Source organism: Schistocerca cancellata, chromosome 5, assembly GCF_023864275.1.
Source record: "Schistocerca cancellata isolate TAMUIC-IGC-003103 chromosome 5, iqSchCanc2.1, whole genome shotgun sequence".
Lineage (NCBI taxonomy): Eukaryota > Metazoa > Arthropoda > Insecta > Orthoptera > Acrididae > Schistocerca > Schistocerca cancellata.
In genome coordinates, this window is record NC_064630.1 from 415,413,403 (window position 1) to 415,430,956 (window position 17,554).

Genomic DNA, 17,554 nt, shown 5'->3' on the forward strand with positions numbered 1-17,554 from the left:
GGACATAGGCAGCTACCTCGGCCGAGCGTCGCACCGATCTACTCGCTTATGCAACGCGTACTCGAATACTGCGATTCCAGTAGCGAACGAGTTCGCTATTTACGCCTATATTGTGCTAGTCGCTCCGTCTGCGATCCGCGCTGCGCCAGACGCTTTGTCCGTGATATGCGCCGACCAATAGCAGCGACTGTAGTGTTTGCTTCTAGCCGCGGCTGTTCCGAACAACTGGCCGAGCGGTTCTAGGCGCTACAGTCTGGAACCGCGCGACCGCTACGGTCGCAGGTTCGAATCCTGCCTTGGGCATGGGTGTGTGTGATGTCCTTAGGTTAGTTAGGTTTAAGTAGTTATAAGTTCTAGGGGACTGATGACCTCAGCAGTTAAGTCCCATAGTGCTCAGAGCCATTTGAACCATTTTTTTTTTGTTCCGAACGCTGTGCGCGTACTTTGTAATTAATATCCGTTGTCAGTCTTGCTTTTATGAAGTTCTGAATGACGTTCAGGCCATTTTAGACATTTTATCTTTTAACAGAATCTTCCGTCGGTTCTTGGTAGAACAACATTATAATAAATGAAAAGCACAAGTTTGCTTTTATTCTACAATATTACTTTTATTGTTAACCGGTTTTCGGCTTACAAGGCCATCTTCAGACATTTACTGAGTATTATCACCAAAGAAGTAAAATGTTAGCAGACAACATTGGAAGAGAAGTAACACATCTTGAGTGAAGTAGAAACATACAGTAAGTAATATCTTTGCAATGAAAAAGTAAAAACTGCACAGTACATAAATAACAATGGAGTAGACAGGAAAACCTTTAGCACAATGCATGCTTGTCTAGTACTAATTTTATTTTATTTTATTAGTTTTGTTTATTAATAGAAACTGTTATGTAGGCATGCTATTCCTATTTTGTGCTAAAGGTTTTCCTGTCTACTCCATTGTTATTTATGTACTGTGCGGTTTTTACTTTTTATTTCAAAGATGTTACTTACTGTATGTTTCTACTTCAATCTAGATGTGTTACTTCTCTTCCAATGTTGTCTGCTAACATTTTACTTCTTTGGTGATAATACTCAGTAAATGTCTGAAGATGGCCTTGTAAGCCGAAAACCGATTAACAATAAAAGTAGCATTGTAGAACAAAAGCAAACTTGTGCATTTATTTTATCTTTTTGTCGTCATTTAAGCCCACCTGTGATCTGGGACATTCTGTTACAGTGGCGTGCAGTGTCAGGCATTCCGTCAGAGGTCCGTGCTACAGTGTTATTTTCAGGCTGCTGGTGTTCAAACTTCCCCTTGAAACTCCGTAGAACATCCTCAGGTACCGCATCTGTTGTCTCAGGTGCATCCTTTGTTCCACGTACTGGACTGTTTTCTCTAACTTCATCTTCATACTAGTATTCCCAGGGGTCTCGAAGTTGCCTCCTTTGCGTCTTCAGAAGCTCGAGTGATGGGTTTCACGTAGAGCTCAGCTGGTGGGTTGGTTGGTTGGTTTGGGGAAGGAGACCAGACAGCGTGGTCATCGGTCTCATCGGATTAGGGAAGGATTGGGAAGGAAGTCGGCCGTGCCCTTTCAGAGGAACCATCCCGGCATTTGCCTGGGGTGATTTAGGGAAATCACGGAAAACCTAAATCAGGATGGCCGGACGCGGGATTGAACCGTCGTCCTCCCGAATGCGAGTCCAGTGTCTAACCACTGCGCCACCCCGCTGGGTAGCTCAGCTGGAAACCGGTATCACGGCTAATGAGATTCTGCGTGACCTTAATATCAATAGATTCTTTGATGACGCTGTTACAGTAACTCGAAGTTTGAGTTAAAATCTTGGCATCATTATAGTTCATAGAATGACCGAGTCCTAAACAATGCACGGCAGTCGCTGACTTGGCTGCCTGTCTCAGTCTGGTCTGCCTTTGGTGTTCTTTGCACCTGATGTCAACGGTCCAAGACTGGCCGATGTATACCATGCCAAGTTCACGTGGTATGTGGTAAACGCTCGATTTCTGTAGACACAGGTAATTCTTCAAACTCCCTAGCAACGCCTTAATCCCTAGTTCTTGGTGAGTGGGTGGAGCATGTTCTTGATGTACGTTCGAGGAGAATTCTGCTGATTTCGGTAGATATCGTTTCTGTCTGTGTCTCGTGTAAGAGAGTTCTGGTGAGTTCTGCAAACATCGTAATGATTTCATCCACTGTCAATCACCACTCATCAGTCAAAATGTCTTCCACTCCCATGTTCGTCAGGAACGTTTGTTCTTCCTTCACTAATCGCTAAACCATTTAAATGCACTCGTTCTGTTCATAACTCCTCCGCTGGAAACCGTTTTGATTTGCGAAAAAGTTTCAGTAGGTGTTACTCCTTCCGCGAGAAGGAAGCGGATCACAGCAAGTGGCTCGTACTTGGCAGGATTTCTTACCAACATCTTTCACGCAGCTGGACGCTTCAACGTGCGTTTACGTACTTCCTTGTTTCTGAGATGCTTGCTCTGGACAGGGGATTACCCTCTACCACTCAGTGTTGCCAACCCTCAAAAAAAAGAAAAAAAACAGCCTGTTATGACGACAGTACACTTACATTCTGAACTTACCTCGTACATAACATAAAATGACATAGGTTTAGAAACAATATTTGCAAAACTGTTCCTGAACATAAACTTACAGAAAGGGATAATACACTACTGGCCATTAAAATTGCTACACCACGAAGATGACGATGACGTGCTACAGACGCGAAATTTAACCGACAGGAAGAAGATGCTGTGATATGCAGATGATTAGCTTTTCAGAGCATTCACACAAGGTTGGCGCCGGTGGCGACACCTACAACGTGCTGACGTGGGGAGTGTTTCCAACCGATTTCTCATACACAAACAGCAGTTGACCGGCGTTGCCTGGAGAAACGTTGTTGTGAAGCCTCGTGTAAGGAGAAGAAATGCGTCCCATCACGTTTCTGACTTTGATAGAGGTCGGATTGTAGTCTACCGCGATTGCGGTTTATCGTATTGCGACATTGCTGATCGCGTTGGCCGAGATCCAATGACTGTTAGCAGAATATGGAATCGGTGGGTTCAGGAAGGTAATACGGAACACCGTGCTGGATCCCAACGGCCTCGTATCACTAGCAGTCGAGATGACAGGCATCTTATCCGCATGGCTGTAATATATCGTGCAGCCACGTCTCGATCCCTGAGTCAACACATGGGGACGTTTGCAAGACAACAACCATCTGCACGAATAGTTGGACGACGTTTGCAGCAGAATTGACTATCAGCTAGGAGACCATGGCTGCGGTTACCCTCGACGCTGCATCAAAGACAGGAGCGCTTGCGGTGATATACTCAACGACGAACCTGGGTGCACGAATGGCAAAACGTCATGTTTTCGGATGAATACAGGTTCTGTTTACAGCATCATGATGGTCGCATCCGTGGTTTGGCGACATCGCGGTGAACGCACATTGGAAGCGTGTATTCGTCGTCGCCACACTGGCGTATCACCCGGCGTGATGGTATTGGGGTGCCATTGGTTACACGTCTCGGTCACCTCTTGTTCGCATTCACGGCACTTTGAACAGTGGACGTTAAATTTCAGATGGCTCTACCCTTCATTCGATCCCTGCGAAACCCTACATTTCAGCAGGATAATGCACGACCTATGTTGCAGGTCCTGTACGGGCCTTTCTGGATACAGAAAATGTTCGACTGCTGCCCTGGCCAGCATATTCTCCAGAGCTCTCACCAATTGAGAACGTCTGGTCAATGGTGGCCGAGCAACTGGCTCGTCACAGTACGTCAGTCACTACTCTTGATGAACTGTGGTATCGTGTTGAAGCTGCATGGGCAGCTGTACCTGTACACGCCATCCAAGCTCTGTTTGACTCAATGCCCAGGCGTATCAAGGCCGTTATTACGGCCAGAGGTGGTTGTTCTGGGTATTGATTTCTCAGGATCCATGCTCCCAAATTGCGTGAAAATGTAGTCACATGTCAGTTCTAGTATAATATATTTGTCCAGTGAATACCCGTTTACCATCTGCATTTCTTCTTGGTGTAGCAATTTTAAGGGCCAGTAGTGTATATCCACAGGGATATCAAGGAAATGAATACATATGCTACAGTACCGAAAATAGACCTAAATGTTAAAAACCGACCCTTTCTTTGTAATCTGAGCCGTTGTAAACAACGTCTTCTGAACGTCTGCTGTAATAGCATCGTTAGAGATAATGCGTAACTTGAGAAGTGAGAAATTACAGATATGAAGGTGTGTGACGCGGTCGTTGCAGACTACGAAGTAACGGCCGGCTCCAAGGTTTGCGTGGTGACGGCTGGCGCGCGACAGCAGGAGGGAGAGTCCCGACTCGACCTGGTGCAGCGCAACGCCAACATCTTCAAGAGCATCATTCCCAACCTCGTCAAGCACAGCCCCGATTGTATCCTGCTCATCGTCTCCAATCCAGGTACGCCCCTGCACTTTAACAGCCCCATAATACAAAAAAAGTGATCATATACAGGGTGGTCCATTGATAGTGGCCGGCCAGAGTGGCCGTGCGGTTCTAGGCGCTACAGTCTGGAACCGAGCCATCGCTACGGTCGCAGGTTCGAATCCTGCCTCGGGCATGGATGTGTGTGATGTCCTTAGGTGAGTTAGGTTTAATTAGTTCTAAGTTCTAGGCGACTGATGACCTCAGCAGTTAAGTCCCATAGTGTTCAGAGCCGTTTGAACCAACCATTGATAGTGACCGGGCCAAATATCTCACGAAATAGGCATCAAACGAAAAAACTGCAAAGAACGAAACTCGTCTAGCATGAAGGGTGAAACCAGATGGCTCTATGGTTGGCCCGCTAGATGACGCTACCCAGTCAAACGGATACCAACTGCGTTTTTTAAAATAGGAACCCCCATTTTTATTACATATTCCTGTAGTACGTAAAGAAATATGAATGTTTTAGTTGGACAACTTTTTTCTGTTTTTGATAGATGGCGCTGTAATAGTCACAAACGTTTAAGTACGTGGTATCACATAACATTCCGCCAGTGCGGACGATGTTTGCTTCGTGATACATTACCCGTGTTAAAATGGACCGTTTACCAATTGCGGAAAAGGTCGATATCGTGTTGATGTATGGCTATTATGATCAAAATGACCAACGGGCGTGTGCTATGTATGCTGCTCGGTATCCTGGACGACATCATACAAGTGCCGGACCGTTCGCCGGATAGTTACGTTATTTAAGGAAACAGGAAGTGTTCAGCCACATGTGAAACGTCAACCACGACCTGCAACAAATGATGAGGCCCAAGTAGGTGTTTTAGCTGCTGTCGGGGCTAATCCGCACATCACTAGCAGACAAATTGCGCGAGAATCGGGAATCGCAAAAACGTCGGTGTTGAGAATACTACGTCAACATCGATTGCACCCGTACCATATTTCTATGTACCCGGAATTGCATGGCGACGACTTTGAACGTCGTGTACAGTTCTGACACTGGGCACAAGAGAAATTACGGGACGATGACAGATTTTTTGCACGCGTTCTATTTAGCGACGAAGCTTCATTCACCAACAGCGGTAACGTAAACCGGCATAATATGCACTATTGGGCAACGGAAAATCCACGATGGCTGCGACAAGTGGAACTCCAGCGACCTTGGCGGTTTAATCTATGGTGCGGCATTATGGGAGGACGGATAATTGGTCCCCATTTTATCGATGGCAATCTAAATGGTGCAATGTATGCGGATTTCCTGCGTAATGTTCTACCGATGTTACTACAAGATGTTTCACTGCATGGCAGAATGCCGATGTACTTCCAACATGATGGGTGTCCGGCACATAGCTCGCGTGCGGTTGAAGCGGTATTAAATAGCATATTTCATGACAGGTGGACTGGTCGTCGACCACTGGCCCGCACGTTCACCGGGTTTGACGTCCTCGGATTTCTTTCTGTGGGGAAAGTTGAAGGATATTTGCTATCGTGATCCACCGACAACGCCTGACAACATGCATCAGCGCATTGTCAATGCATGTGCGAACATTACGGAAGGCGAACTACTCGCTTTTGAGAGGAATGTTGTTACACGTATTGCCAAATGCATTGAGGTTGACGGACATCATTTTGACATTTATAACATTAATGTGGTATTTACAGGTAATCACGCTGTAACAGCATGCGTTCTCGGACATGATAAGTTCACAAAGGTACATGTATCACACTGGAACAACCGAAATAAAATGTTCAAACGTACCTACGTTCTGTATTTTAATTTAAAAAACCTGTTACCAACTGTTCGTCTAAAATTGTGAGCCTTATATTTGTGACTATTACAACGCTATCTGTCACAAAGCGAAAAAAGTGGTCCCACTAAAACATTCATATTTCTTTACGTACTACACGAATATGTAACAAAGAATGGGGGCTCCTATTTAAAAAAACGCAGTTGATATCCGTTTGCCCTCTGGCAGCGCCATCTAGCGAGCCAACCATAGCGCCATCTGGTTTCCCCCTTCAAGCTAGACAAGTTTCGTTCTTTGTAGTTTTTTCGTTTGACGGTTATTTCGTGAGATATTTGGCCCGCTCACTATCAATGGACCACCCTGTATACCACATTATTTACAGTTTTGTCATCGTCAAGACGACGATTCCAAAATTTTGATGCACAGTCGAAAACGAGGAACATTCAGTAATTAAAGGGGCAAAGCTATGTAAAATGAAACTGTTTGTAGCGGTAGTTTTGTACTTTCATTACTTTAAGTTGACATGACTAGCATGAGTTGAGAACAGATGACAGATAAAAACTGTTTTGTTATGATCTTAATATTGCATTTAGCGATAATGTGTCCGTCTGAAGTTTCCACATTAGTTGAACAACTTTTAGTGATCCTTTTTGTGCTTTCTGAAGGTTAAAAATCGGCTAAAAACTTTTTTCGAGTAATTTTACGGTACGGTTAAAGTTATATCAAACGCGGAAATTTTTATAAGTGAGTAGAACAGTTCAAAAACGGTCGAACGTCAGTGACTGACGAGCAGTGTCCTGCTCGGCCAGTGGAAGTTTCATCTCCTTCGCTTGAAACCCGCATTAACGACGTTATCCGTGGAGACCAACGTGTTACAGTTGAACATATGCAAAAACTGTTGCATAAGTGTTGGCACAGTTCACAACGTTATCGGTAACAAGCTCAAGTACAGAAAAACAGATACAAGGTGGGTTTCAAAAGGGTTAAGGAAACAATTCTAGGAAACACGACTCAGAGTATGCTCAGAGTAGAAAGAACACCATGAAAGAAAAGATTTTAACATATGATGAGGGTCGGGTCCACCATTTTGAATCAGAGCCCAAAACATAAAGAATGCAATGGAAGCACACCAGCTCACCTGCCTGTAAGAAATTCAGAATGCAGGCCTCAGTGGGAAAAGTCATGCTGATTGTATTTTGAGATGCTCATGATGTCGTTTTACGATTATTTGGAAGATCATCATACAATATGCAGTGCCTAGTACTCAGACATGCTGACTGACAAAGTAAAGCCACAAATGGGTGTAAAACTCCGCGGATCTCAAACAAAAGGCGTGATATTGCTGCACGACAATCCTCGCCCTCCCACCAACTAGCTTACCCAAGAAACCACCGAAAAAATGGGTTGGGATGTACTGGCTCATCCTTCCTACAGTTCAGATTTGGCTCCCACGGATTTTCATTTGTTTGTTCCATTCAAGGAGGCATTATACACTATGTGATCAAAAGTATCGGACACCTGGCTGGAAATGATTTACAAGTTCGTGGCGCCCTCCATCGGTAATGCTGGAATTCATTATCGTGTTATCCCCCCCTTAGCCATGATGACAGCTTCCACTCTCCCAGGCATACGTTCAATCAGGTGCTGGAAGGTTTCTTGGGGAATGGCAGCCCATTCTTCACGGAGTGCTGCACTGAGGAGAGGTATCGATGTCGGTCGGTGAGGCCTTGGACGAAGTCGGCTTCCCTAAACATCCCAAAGGTGTTCTGTAGGATTCAGGCCAGGACTCTGTACAGATCAGTCCATTACAGGGATATTATTGTCGTGTAACCACTCCGCCACAGGCCGTGCATTATGAGCAAGTGCTCGATCGTGTTGAAAGATGCAATCGCCATCCCCGAACTGCTCTTCAACAGTGGGAAGCAAGAAGATGCCTAAAACATCAATGTAGGCCTTTGCTGTGATAGTGCCACGCAAAACAACAATCGGTGCAAGCCTCCTCCATGTAAAACACGACCACACCATAACACCAACACCACCGAATTTTACTGTTGGCACAACACAAGCTGGTAGATGACGTTCACCGGGCATTCGCCATACTCACATCCTACCATCGGATCGCCAAATTCTGTACCGTGATTCATCAGTCCACACAACGTTTTTACACTGTTCAATGGTCCAATGTTTACGCTCATTACACCAAGCGAGGCGTCGTTTGGCATTTACCGGCGTCATGTGTGGCTTATGAGTAGCCGCTCGACCATGAAATCCAAGTTTTCTCACCTCCCGCCTAACTGTCATAGTACATGCCGTAGATCCTGATGCAGTTTGGAATTCCTGTGTGATGGTCTAGATAGATGTCTGCCTATTGTACATTACGACCCTCTTCAACTGTCAGTCAACAGACGAGGTCGGCCTGTACACTTTTGTGCTGTACGTGTCCCTTCACGTTTCCGCTTCACCATCACGTCGTAAACAGTGGACCCAGGGATGTTTAATTGTATGGAAATCTCGCGTACCGACTTATGACGCAAGTGACAACCAATCACCAGACCACGTTCGAAGTCCGGGAGCTCCGCGGAGCGCCCCATTCCACTCTCTCACGATGTCTAATGACTACTGCGGTCGCTGATATGGAGTACCTGGCAGTAGATGGCAGCACAATGTACCTAATATGAAAAACACGTTTTTGTGGTTGTCCGGATACTTTTCATCACATCGTGTATGTAAAAAAATTCAGTAACGGCGGAGATCAGGTCATTTGTGGGAAAATGAATAAAAAAAAGGACAAAGATTGCTTCGCATCAGGTAAAAAAACGGACAATATTCGCTCTCATACCGCTTGGCTAACACAAAAAACCACTGAAAAAATTGGCTGGGAGATACTAGCAACAAAACAAAGACTTCGTTGCATCAGGTATGAAACAAAGTAGTTCATCTTTTGGACAAATGTATTAATAATGGTGGGGATTATGTTGAGAAGTAGTAAAAGTCTCAGATTGTTAAATATACACTGTTTTGTCCTAGATCAATTTATCTCTTCAATTATTGTATGCCCATCGTGGTTCCGATAGTTAAGTGTTTCTAGGAGTGAAAAATGTTTAGTTATAAGTACGTCCAATTACAAATGTGCCTCTGCACTCCAGAGCTATTTTTAGTGTCCTGTCAGAAACATCTTGAACACGGGTAAATATTGTCATTAGAAACAAAAGGTGTAACGTCATGTTATGTATGGAGAAACGCTGAGACGGGTGTTGTGTGGGCAGTTGACATCCTGACGTACGTGGCGTGGAAGCTGAGCGGGCTGCCGAAGAACCGCGTGTTCGGATCGGGCACCAACCTGGACTCGGCTCGCTTCAGGGTCTTCATCGCAGAGCGGCTGGGCGTCTCTCCGTGCAGCGTCCACGGCTGGATCATCGGCGAGCACGGCGACTCCAGTGGTTAGTTAGTTATTTACGTTTTCCTTAAATCTTCTGAACCATTTTTATCGAAATGATGTGGAACGAGTCAGGTATGTGATTAGTGGTGTACTTGCACCGTATTGTAACAAGCAGAAAAGAACCAGATAGAACAGCGCATAAGTTTCGCTTCTCTAGGCTGATCTATGTCTGAAAGAAACAAGAGAGACAGATCGACATCGACGAAAGACACTGCTTTATTTCTTTACCCAAACTATAACAGGTCAGGGATACTTATGACTGCTTACTAGTTTGGTCACACAAACGGTAGTCGGTTTTTCGCCTCGCCAGTCAGCCTCCTCCATCTTCCTCGGTGAATGTAATCTTCTCCAGCTAGTCTCATCTTACAGGTATCCTTTCTGATCGCTTCATTCCATCTCATCCGTGGTCTTCCCCTCGGTCTGTTGCCTCTGAGGTCTTCTTCATAAGTTGCCTGGTGATGTAGGCTTCTCGCCGCATTACATGTCCGTACCACCTCAATCTCCACTCTCGAATCCAGTCACTATGTCCAGCGACTTGTACAACTCCTGCAATTTGCGGTTTTTCCTTTTTCTCCAGTCATCTCCATCCTTCATTTTTTGAAAAGTCTGACTCAGACAGCATTCTCAAATGTCGGTGGTTTTCTTGCTATCTTTTGTCATAGTCTAGATCTCTGCTTCGTGTACAGTGACTAGTTGTATTACTGTCCTGTGGATATCGAAGCCGGCACCTCAGCAGCTTTCCCAGTGCAAACCTTAACCTGTTTCTTGCCTGGATTCTTTGCATTATTTCTTGGCCTATCTCATACCTTTCACTGAGGACAGTCCCAAGATACTTGAACTCTTTCTATCATTTCAAAGATATGATCATTTACGAGGACATCTAAAGATCTGTCATCATTGTCTCTGTCCATAACGAGGTGGCTGATCTTCTCTATATTTATCTTCAGCCTTGCTCTCAATGCTTCTTCCGTTAACACTCTTGCCTTCTGAACCAGATCTTGCTCATTCTGTGCTATTAAAACTACGCCATCTGCGTATGCCCGATTGTTGATTCTTCTACCCATCTGCATTGAATTTATGTGACATCTTTCCATTCACTTTCACCATGCATGTTGTATCTTGTGTACATGCTTGTCTTTTTAGTTTTCTAGGAACCTGCGACCTCCTCGAAATTAACAGTTCTTTGATAGCATTTGTCTTATTATATGTAGATGGTCGGCGTTTGATCTTCCTTTTCTAAGCCCAGCTTGTCGGAATCCAACTGCCTCCTCAACGTATGGTATTAGCCGCTTTAGCAACGACAAGCCAGGACCTTATAAGTTGTGCATAGTAAGGCAATGCCTCTGTAGTTGCTGCATCTCATTGGGTCTCCTTTCATTAGTGTTGAGCAAATGACAGACTGCTTCCATTCCGCTGAGATTCTTTATTTCCTCCAAATTGAACTGATTAGGTGGTATACACTCTCTTGTAGGATCTCTCTTATCTCTTCCTTCTGTGACCATTTCTGCAGGTATTCCATCAATTCCGGATGCCTTTCCTCTCTTCAACGGTTTTTGGCTTGTCCTACGTCTTCCATGTTCTGCAGTTTATTCTCTGCTCTTAGTAATATTACTCTGTCTTCTCCGTGCAGTTTTTCTCCTTCTGATGTTGCTGTCGCATCGCTGTTGCTGGTGTCCACCTCCAGGAAAATTTCGAAATAATTTTTCTATTTCTCCTTAGCATTTGTTTCATCTATTATCAGTTGTCCTGCTTGGCCTTTGATCGCGTCAATCCTCGTGTTGTATCCCTTCTTGAAGAAACTGAGTGTCCTGTAAAAGTCTCTTGTAATGCCTCTTGTTCGATCCTTTTCTGCCAGTGTTATCTCGCTGTTTACATACTCTCGCTTTACCGTTTGGAGGATTTTTCTTGCTTCTCTAGCTCCCTCCATGTATCCCACCTTAATCTTTCATCTTGTTCGTCTGTCAGCCATAACATTTTAGCCTTTTATCTCTCGTTTACTGCATGTCTACGCTTATCGTTAAATCATCCTCTGCTCTACCTCCCTCTCTCCAGTCGTTTCAGCACTTCATATGCTGCGTGTTTCACTTCGATCTTGAGCTTGGAGCGTAACTTGTTTACATCATCTCTCTCTTCTTCAAGGACAACAAACTTGTTTCGAATTTCAATTGTATATCTGTCCTTAATGTGGCCCTTTTTCAGTAGATCTGTGTTTATTTTCCGGTCTACATCTATTCTCCTGCAGTTTCTGCATTCTGTCCTTTCGCGAAGGATAGCGGTCTGATTCTGTTTATGCACCTCTTTGAGGTGCATAAACATAGCGACACACATCATTGGTGCCGACATGAGCGACCACCTGCAGATGGGTGCACCCCGTACCCTTCATGGCATCCAGAAGGACCCTTTCCACATCTGGAATGACTCCCCCCGGTATGCACACGGAGTGTACATTGGTTTTCTTCCCCTCTCTTGCTGCCATATCCCTAAGGGGCCCCATTACGCACCTGACGTTGGAGCTCCCAACTACCAATAAGCCCACCCTCTGCGACCGCCCGGATCTTGCAGACTGAGGGGCAACCTCTGGAACAGGACAAGCAGCCATGTCAGGCCGAAGATCAGTATCAGCCTGAGACAGAGCCTGAAACCGGTTCGTCAGACAAACTGGAGAGGCCTTCCGTTCATCCCTCCGGAATGTCTTTCGCCCCCTGCCACACCTTGAGACGACCTCCCACTCTACCACAGGTGAGGGATCAGCCTCAATGCGGGCAGTATCCCGGGCAACCACAGTCGTAGTCCAATCGGGGGATGCGTGGGACGAGCTGGCCGTCCCCGACAAACCCCCATCCGGACCCCCACAGTGATGCCCATTGGCAACAGCCTCAAGCTGTGTGACCGAAGCCAACACTGCCTGAAGCTGGGAGCGAAGGGATGCCAACTCAGCCTGCATCCGAACACAGCAGTTGCAGTCCCTATCCATGCTAAAAACTGTTGTGCAAAGAACGTCTGAACTGATCTACAGAGAGCGCAAACAAATCGACACAAAATTTAAACGGTTATTAAAATACAAGATTGCCTAGTAAATGCAGTAATAATGCTACTTGCGCACTCTGACACACTGCTCGGCGGCGGAAGGAGACTACGCGATTTTACACTATTCAGGTACTAAAACGCGATGCTACAACTCTTAAATACTATAATACGCCCGAAATTTATGAATTAAACAATGCAAGTACCAAAAACACGCAAAGAAATTAAGAATTAAACTATGTAACAAATGAGTGAGCTAGAAGTATACGACTTGCTGCTGCAGCTGCGTATCCAGCGGCGGCAGGGAGCACACTGACTGTGACCAACCGACACTGGCCGTTCAAAACAAAAACAGAAGACAGACGACTACGCGAATTTACACTATTCAGGTACTAAAACGCGATGCTACAACTCTCAAATACTATAATATGCCCGGAATTTATGAATTAAACAATGCAAGTACCAAAAACACGCAAAGAAATTAAGAATGAAACTACGTAACAAATGAGTGAGCTAGGAGTAGTTACAAAGGGCAGCTAACCCTCTGACCGAACACGCTGAGCTACCGTGCCGGCACTAGAGACGCGCACTGCCCGTCGAGGAAATCTGCCGTACTGTGGGGCATTAAGATGATCGGAAAACTTAGAAGTGGATTTTCTCGAGATTTGGCACTTGTATCGACCCTCTTTAGTGCACTGATATTTGTGTTCTGAACTTCACGTACAATAAGTATAAAAAAATTACAAAAATCCGTTGTCAGTTAAAAAAAGCACCAATCGAGGAGCAATATTCCCCACAACCTTCCTCCTCTATTGCCGCACCTACAGCTATTGCCTCCACACGAACATTCTCACTGCATTGCCGTCCTCTATAGTTAATAGTGCAGGAAACAGCAGAGGTGTGAAACGCAGTTCAGTGAAAACCTTCATTCAAGTAAGTTTGAGTCCTGAAGGTGACAACGGTTGTTCATACGACGCAGGAGTCGTAAAAGTAAGTGTTCAGTATACATAATTAACTGTAAATTTATACGTGGAAGAAGAAACCCAACAAACGTAAGAGAAATATTTCTAGGGAGCAAGAATGAACATTGTAGTGCGCACAAAGGTAACAAAGTAAGAAAATAAGTGCCTGCAACAGTTCAAATTGGCTCCCTATTTCGGCACACAACAACAAAAAATTTTCCGTAAATGTACTAAAAATGGACACTTTAGCTATGCACATTTACAGAATTATTCGTGTTGTCTGTGACGCAAGTAACATGAACAAAGAAAGAAGCTTTAAGACAAGTTAAAACTGTACCCCGCAACGGGACTTAACACGGATCCTTGTATTTTGCGGACAATGCAGCAGTCGCTCCTCTATCTGCGCAGGCTCTGCAGACCGGATCACACGTTGAACTTAAAGAGTTTTCCCAATATTGCCTGCTTTGGCGAAGTAGGCATAATGTGGACAGCTGGCAGTCTTCGTTGAAGTTTTATAGAACATTTGATTACAGTAAGGTATACGCCACCTACAGACCCTGGCAGGTCATCGGTACAGACCCCCAACGTATCATTCTCTCTATGGAGTCACTAAATGCAGAATAGACGGGGGTAGGATCAACACAGCGCCCTCCGGCCGTTGTCAGTTTTCGTGACCTGGAGCCGCTACCACTGGGTCAAGTAACTCCTCAGTTGGCATCACGAGGCTGTATGCAGCCTGTTCCAGTCCTCCCCCTGCCAGTTTCGGGAATCGAACCCGAGTCCTCCACAAGGCAGTCAGCTGCGCTGACTTCTCAGATACAGAAGAGAACGTCTGACTATATGGTTCAAATGGCTCTGAGCACTATGGGACTTAACTTCTGAGGTCATCAGTCCCCTAGAATTTAGAACTACTTAAACCTAACTAACCTAAGGACATCACACACATCCATGCCCGAGGCAGGATTCGAACCTGTGACCGTAGCGGTCGCGCGGTTCCAGACTGTAGCGCCTAAAACCGCTCGGCCACCTCGGCCGGCGTCTGACTATAGCAAGCAACTTCAAAAGGATGTAGGCTATAATAATGCAGAGGTGAAGAACCTTGCATAGAATAGACTAGTTTGGAGAGTTGCATCAAACCAGCATTTGGATACTGCAGCAACAGAAGATGAATAGGGCTGAGAAAGTCAAAACGCGTGACTCAGTAAGTACCAGGTGGATATGGTTCAAATGGCTCTGAGCACTATGGGACTTAACATCTAAGGTCGTCAGTCCCCTAGAACTTAGAACTACTTAAAACTAACTAACCTAAGAACATCACACACATCCATGCCCAAGGCAGTATTCGAACCTGCGACCGTAGCGGTCACGCAGTTCTACACTGAGGCGCCTAGAACCGCTTGGCCACACCGGCAGGCCCAGGTGGATATAATTAAAGTGCAGCTACCGACAGAGGCCCACAGTGGGCCGTAATTATCGTATGGCAGCGAAACTTGATAGATATTCTAATGCGTCAATGCGGAACTGATTTACGCTGGAAAAAAAAAAAATTATTTCTAATTTTGGCCATCAGGTGCAAATCTGGCGCTGTACAGCAACTCATCGACGTTTCCGGTGCTCATACTGAACAAACTGCGTAAGCGGCGGTAAATAATAAAATCAACATTATGTCTTTCTCACCTGTTTGATCTTTTCTGCCCACATCCTACTCCTAATACATTACATGTGGAAACATTTCTATACGTCCTTCTTGCATTCACAGCGCCAGATTTACACCTGGTGGCGAAAATTGGAACTAATTTTTTCCAGCATAAATCGGTTCCTCATTAACGCATTATATCTACCAAGTTTCGCTGCCATACGATAATTACCTCCTACACCGGACCTCTGTATCTGCACTTTATTCCTGAAATCGGTGCCGGCCGGAGTGGCCGTGCGGTTCTAGGCGTTACAGTCTGGAGCCGAGCGACCGCTACGGTCGCAGGTTCGAATCCTGCCTCGGGCATGGATGTGTGTGATGTCCTTTGGTTAGTTAGGTTTAATTAGTTCTAAGTTCTAGGTGACAGATGAACTCAGAAGTTAAGTCGCATAGTGCTCAGAGCCATTTGAACCATTTTGAACCTGAAATCGGCGAAGTTACCATTCACTGTGGAGAGAAGACACTAATAACACGAAGGTGGAGTCTTCCGTGTATGATCCTGCGATGAGTTACACGTAGGGAGGGATCTGGATAAAGTAAGCGCCAGCTCGTCAGGCTGACTGTGTGATTAATGCGCTTAGCGACGTTCTCAGGACCCCGCCGGGGCTGCCCCTCTGGCTAACCTCGGATTCTCGTGTCAATGAGGCCATTACAATCTATCTTGCACCGGCGCGAAGACGCTTGCCGGCCTGTTTAATGACGGTTCCGACTGATGATTCACGGCACCGACAATTTATTGAATTATGATTTATCGACGGGTCGTCTGAATACGCAGCTAATACAAACTGCGGTCATGAGGCTGCGAGTATACCGCTGTATGGGCAGGTAATGAATCACGGGTGTGCACGGGGCTGTGGCAGACAGACACTGAGTAATGGGAGGATGGGCAGTTGAGGCGCTGCGCTCAGCTGACGAGCTGGCAGCTTGTCAACAAACGGGTATCGCCGTCACCACGCCCCATCCGTATTTCTTCCCATTTGTTCCCTTCTCTTTTGCCGTATCACTCCGTACCTTATTTAGCTTCTTTCTGGCGAAGAATTACAGTTCACCGATAGGGCTTATTACTGTATTTCCAGTAACATTTTGATTGGTCTAATGATCTTTTCCATTTCTTTTTTCTGAGTACAAGCGCAAGATGAAACGTTCACGGACTACTAGTGAAACAATTTAATGCTGGGTCAAACTGCGCTTATATTTGTACTTAATCCCTTTTTTGTGTGTTCTCGGAATAGAATAGAAAAAAGAAAGCAGCTTACCTCTGAAACTTCTTTATTTCAATGTAATCTCCCTCTACGCTGATGCGCTTGGTTCAACGATATTCCGATGCCTTGGTCCCATCTCAAAAATTAGATTCCTCGAGGCTTGCAAAATACCCATCACTTTGGCTATTAGTTTTTGTTTGAAGAGAATCTCTGTCCACCGAGTGAAATTTTGAGCCTGGGGTAGAGGTGGAAATCTGATCAAGTCAAATCAGGTGACTAAGGTATCTGTGGCAGCAATTCGTATCTTAGTTCACGTATTTTGCCACGGCAACGACATTTGTGCTTGGTCGTACATTGTCTTGATGAAAGATGGGTCACGCTCATTTCACAGGACTTTTTGCAAACGTAACGTCATTGGACGTCACGCACAGTATTGACAACCGCAGGAACTGCAATCGACTTTCGTTAATGTTTGATACGGGCCTCTCATGAGACTTCATACACACGTGTCGGAGATTTATAAAAACACTTCGTTCTTGACACTATTTGTTATAATTATTGTTGTAATTAAACTTCACATAATGATTTATCGACAGTTAATGCTTTCATGTAAGAGAGCTCTCTCAGGAGCAAGTTGTTACTGTAAGTAATTCGCAAATCAAGCATGAAAGGCACTTGTACTCGTATTATAACTTGCAGTATGACGTTTCAAGGAACGGCGCATTGGAAATTTATAACAACGTGTCATCATTATAGTTAAATGTCAATTAATAATGCATCAATTACAGGAGCATTTAAGACGCATGATGATAACCAAGATAGGAGACTGTTATCATATGACGAAGTTCTAGCGTAATGGATAATGTGGTGGTTTGTGGTATTGAAGGCTGTAGGTTTCCATCACGCTTCATGTAAATATTTTTTTTATCGTTTGCGTTGTTAACACTTTCTCGGACTTTCATATGAATGTAATACAAATATATTCTACAATATTTGATG

The 17,554-nt window shown here is 45.0% G+C and overlaps 1 protein-coding gene across 1 annotated transcript in view; it reads left to right on the top strand.

The window, feature by feature from the left end:
• LOC126188572 (L-lactate dehydrogenase-like) overlaps window positions 1–17,554 on the top strand; it is a 236,442-nt gene that overhangs the window by 162,637 nt on the left and 56,251 nt on the right. Inside the window, exons 3-4 of the mRNA XM_049930174.1 lie at window positions 4,281–4,454; window positions 9,499–9,672. Coding sequence (XP_049786131.1) covers window positions 4,281–4,454; window positions 9,499–9,672 — 348 coding nt within the window. The remainder of the gene's footprint in view (window positions 1–4,280; window positions 4,455–9,498; window positions 9,673–17,554) is intronic.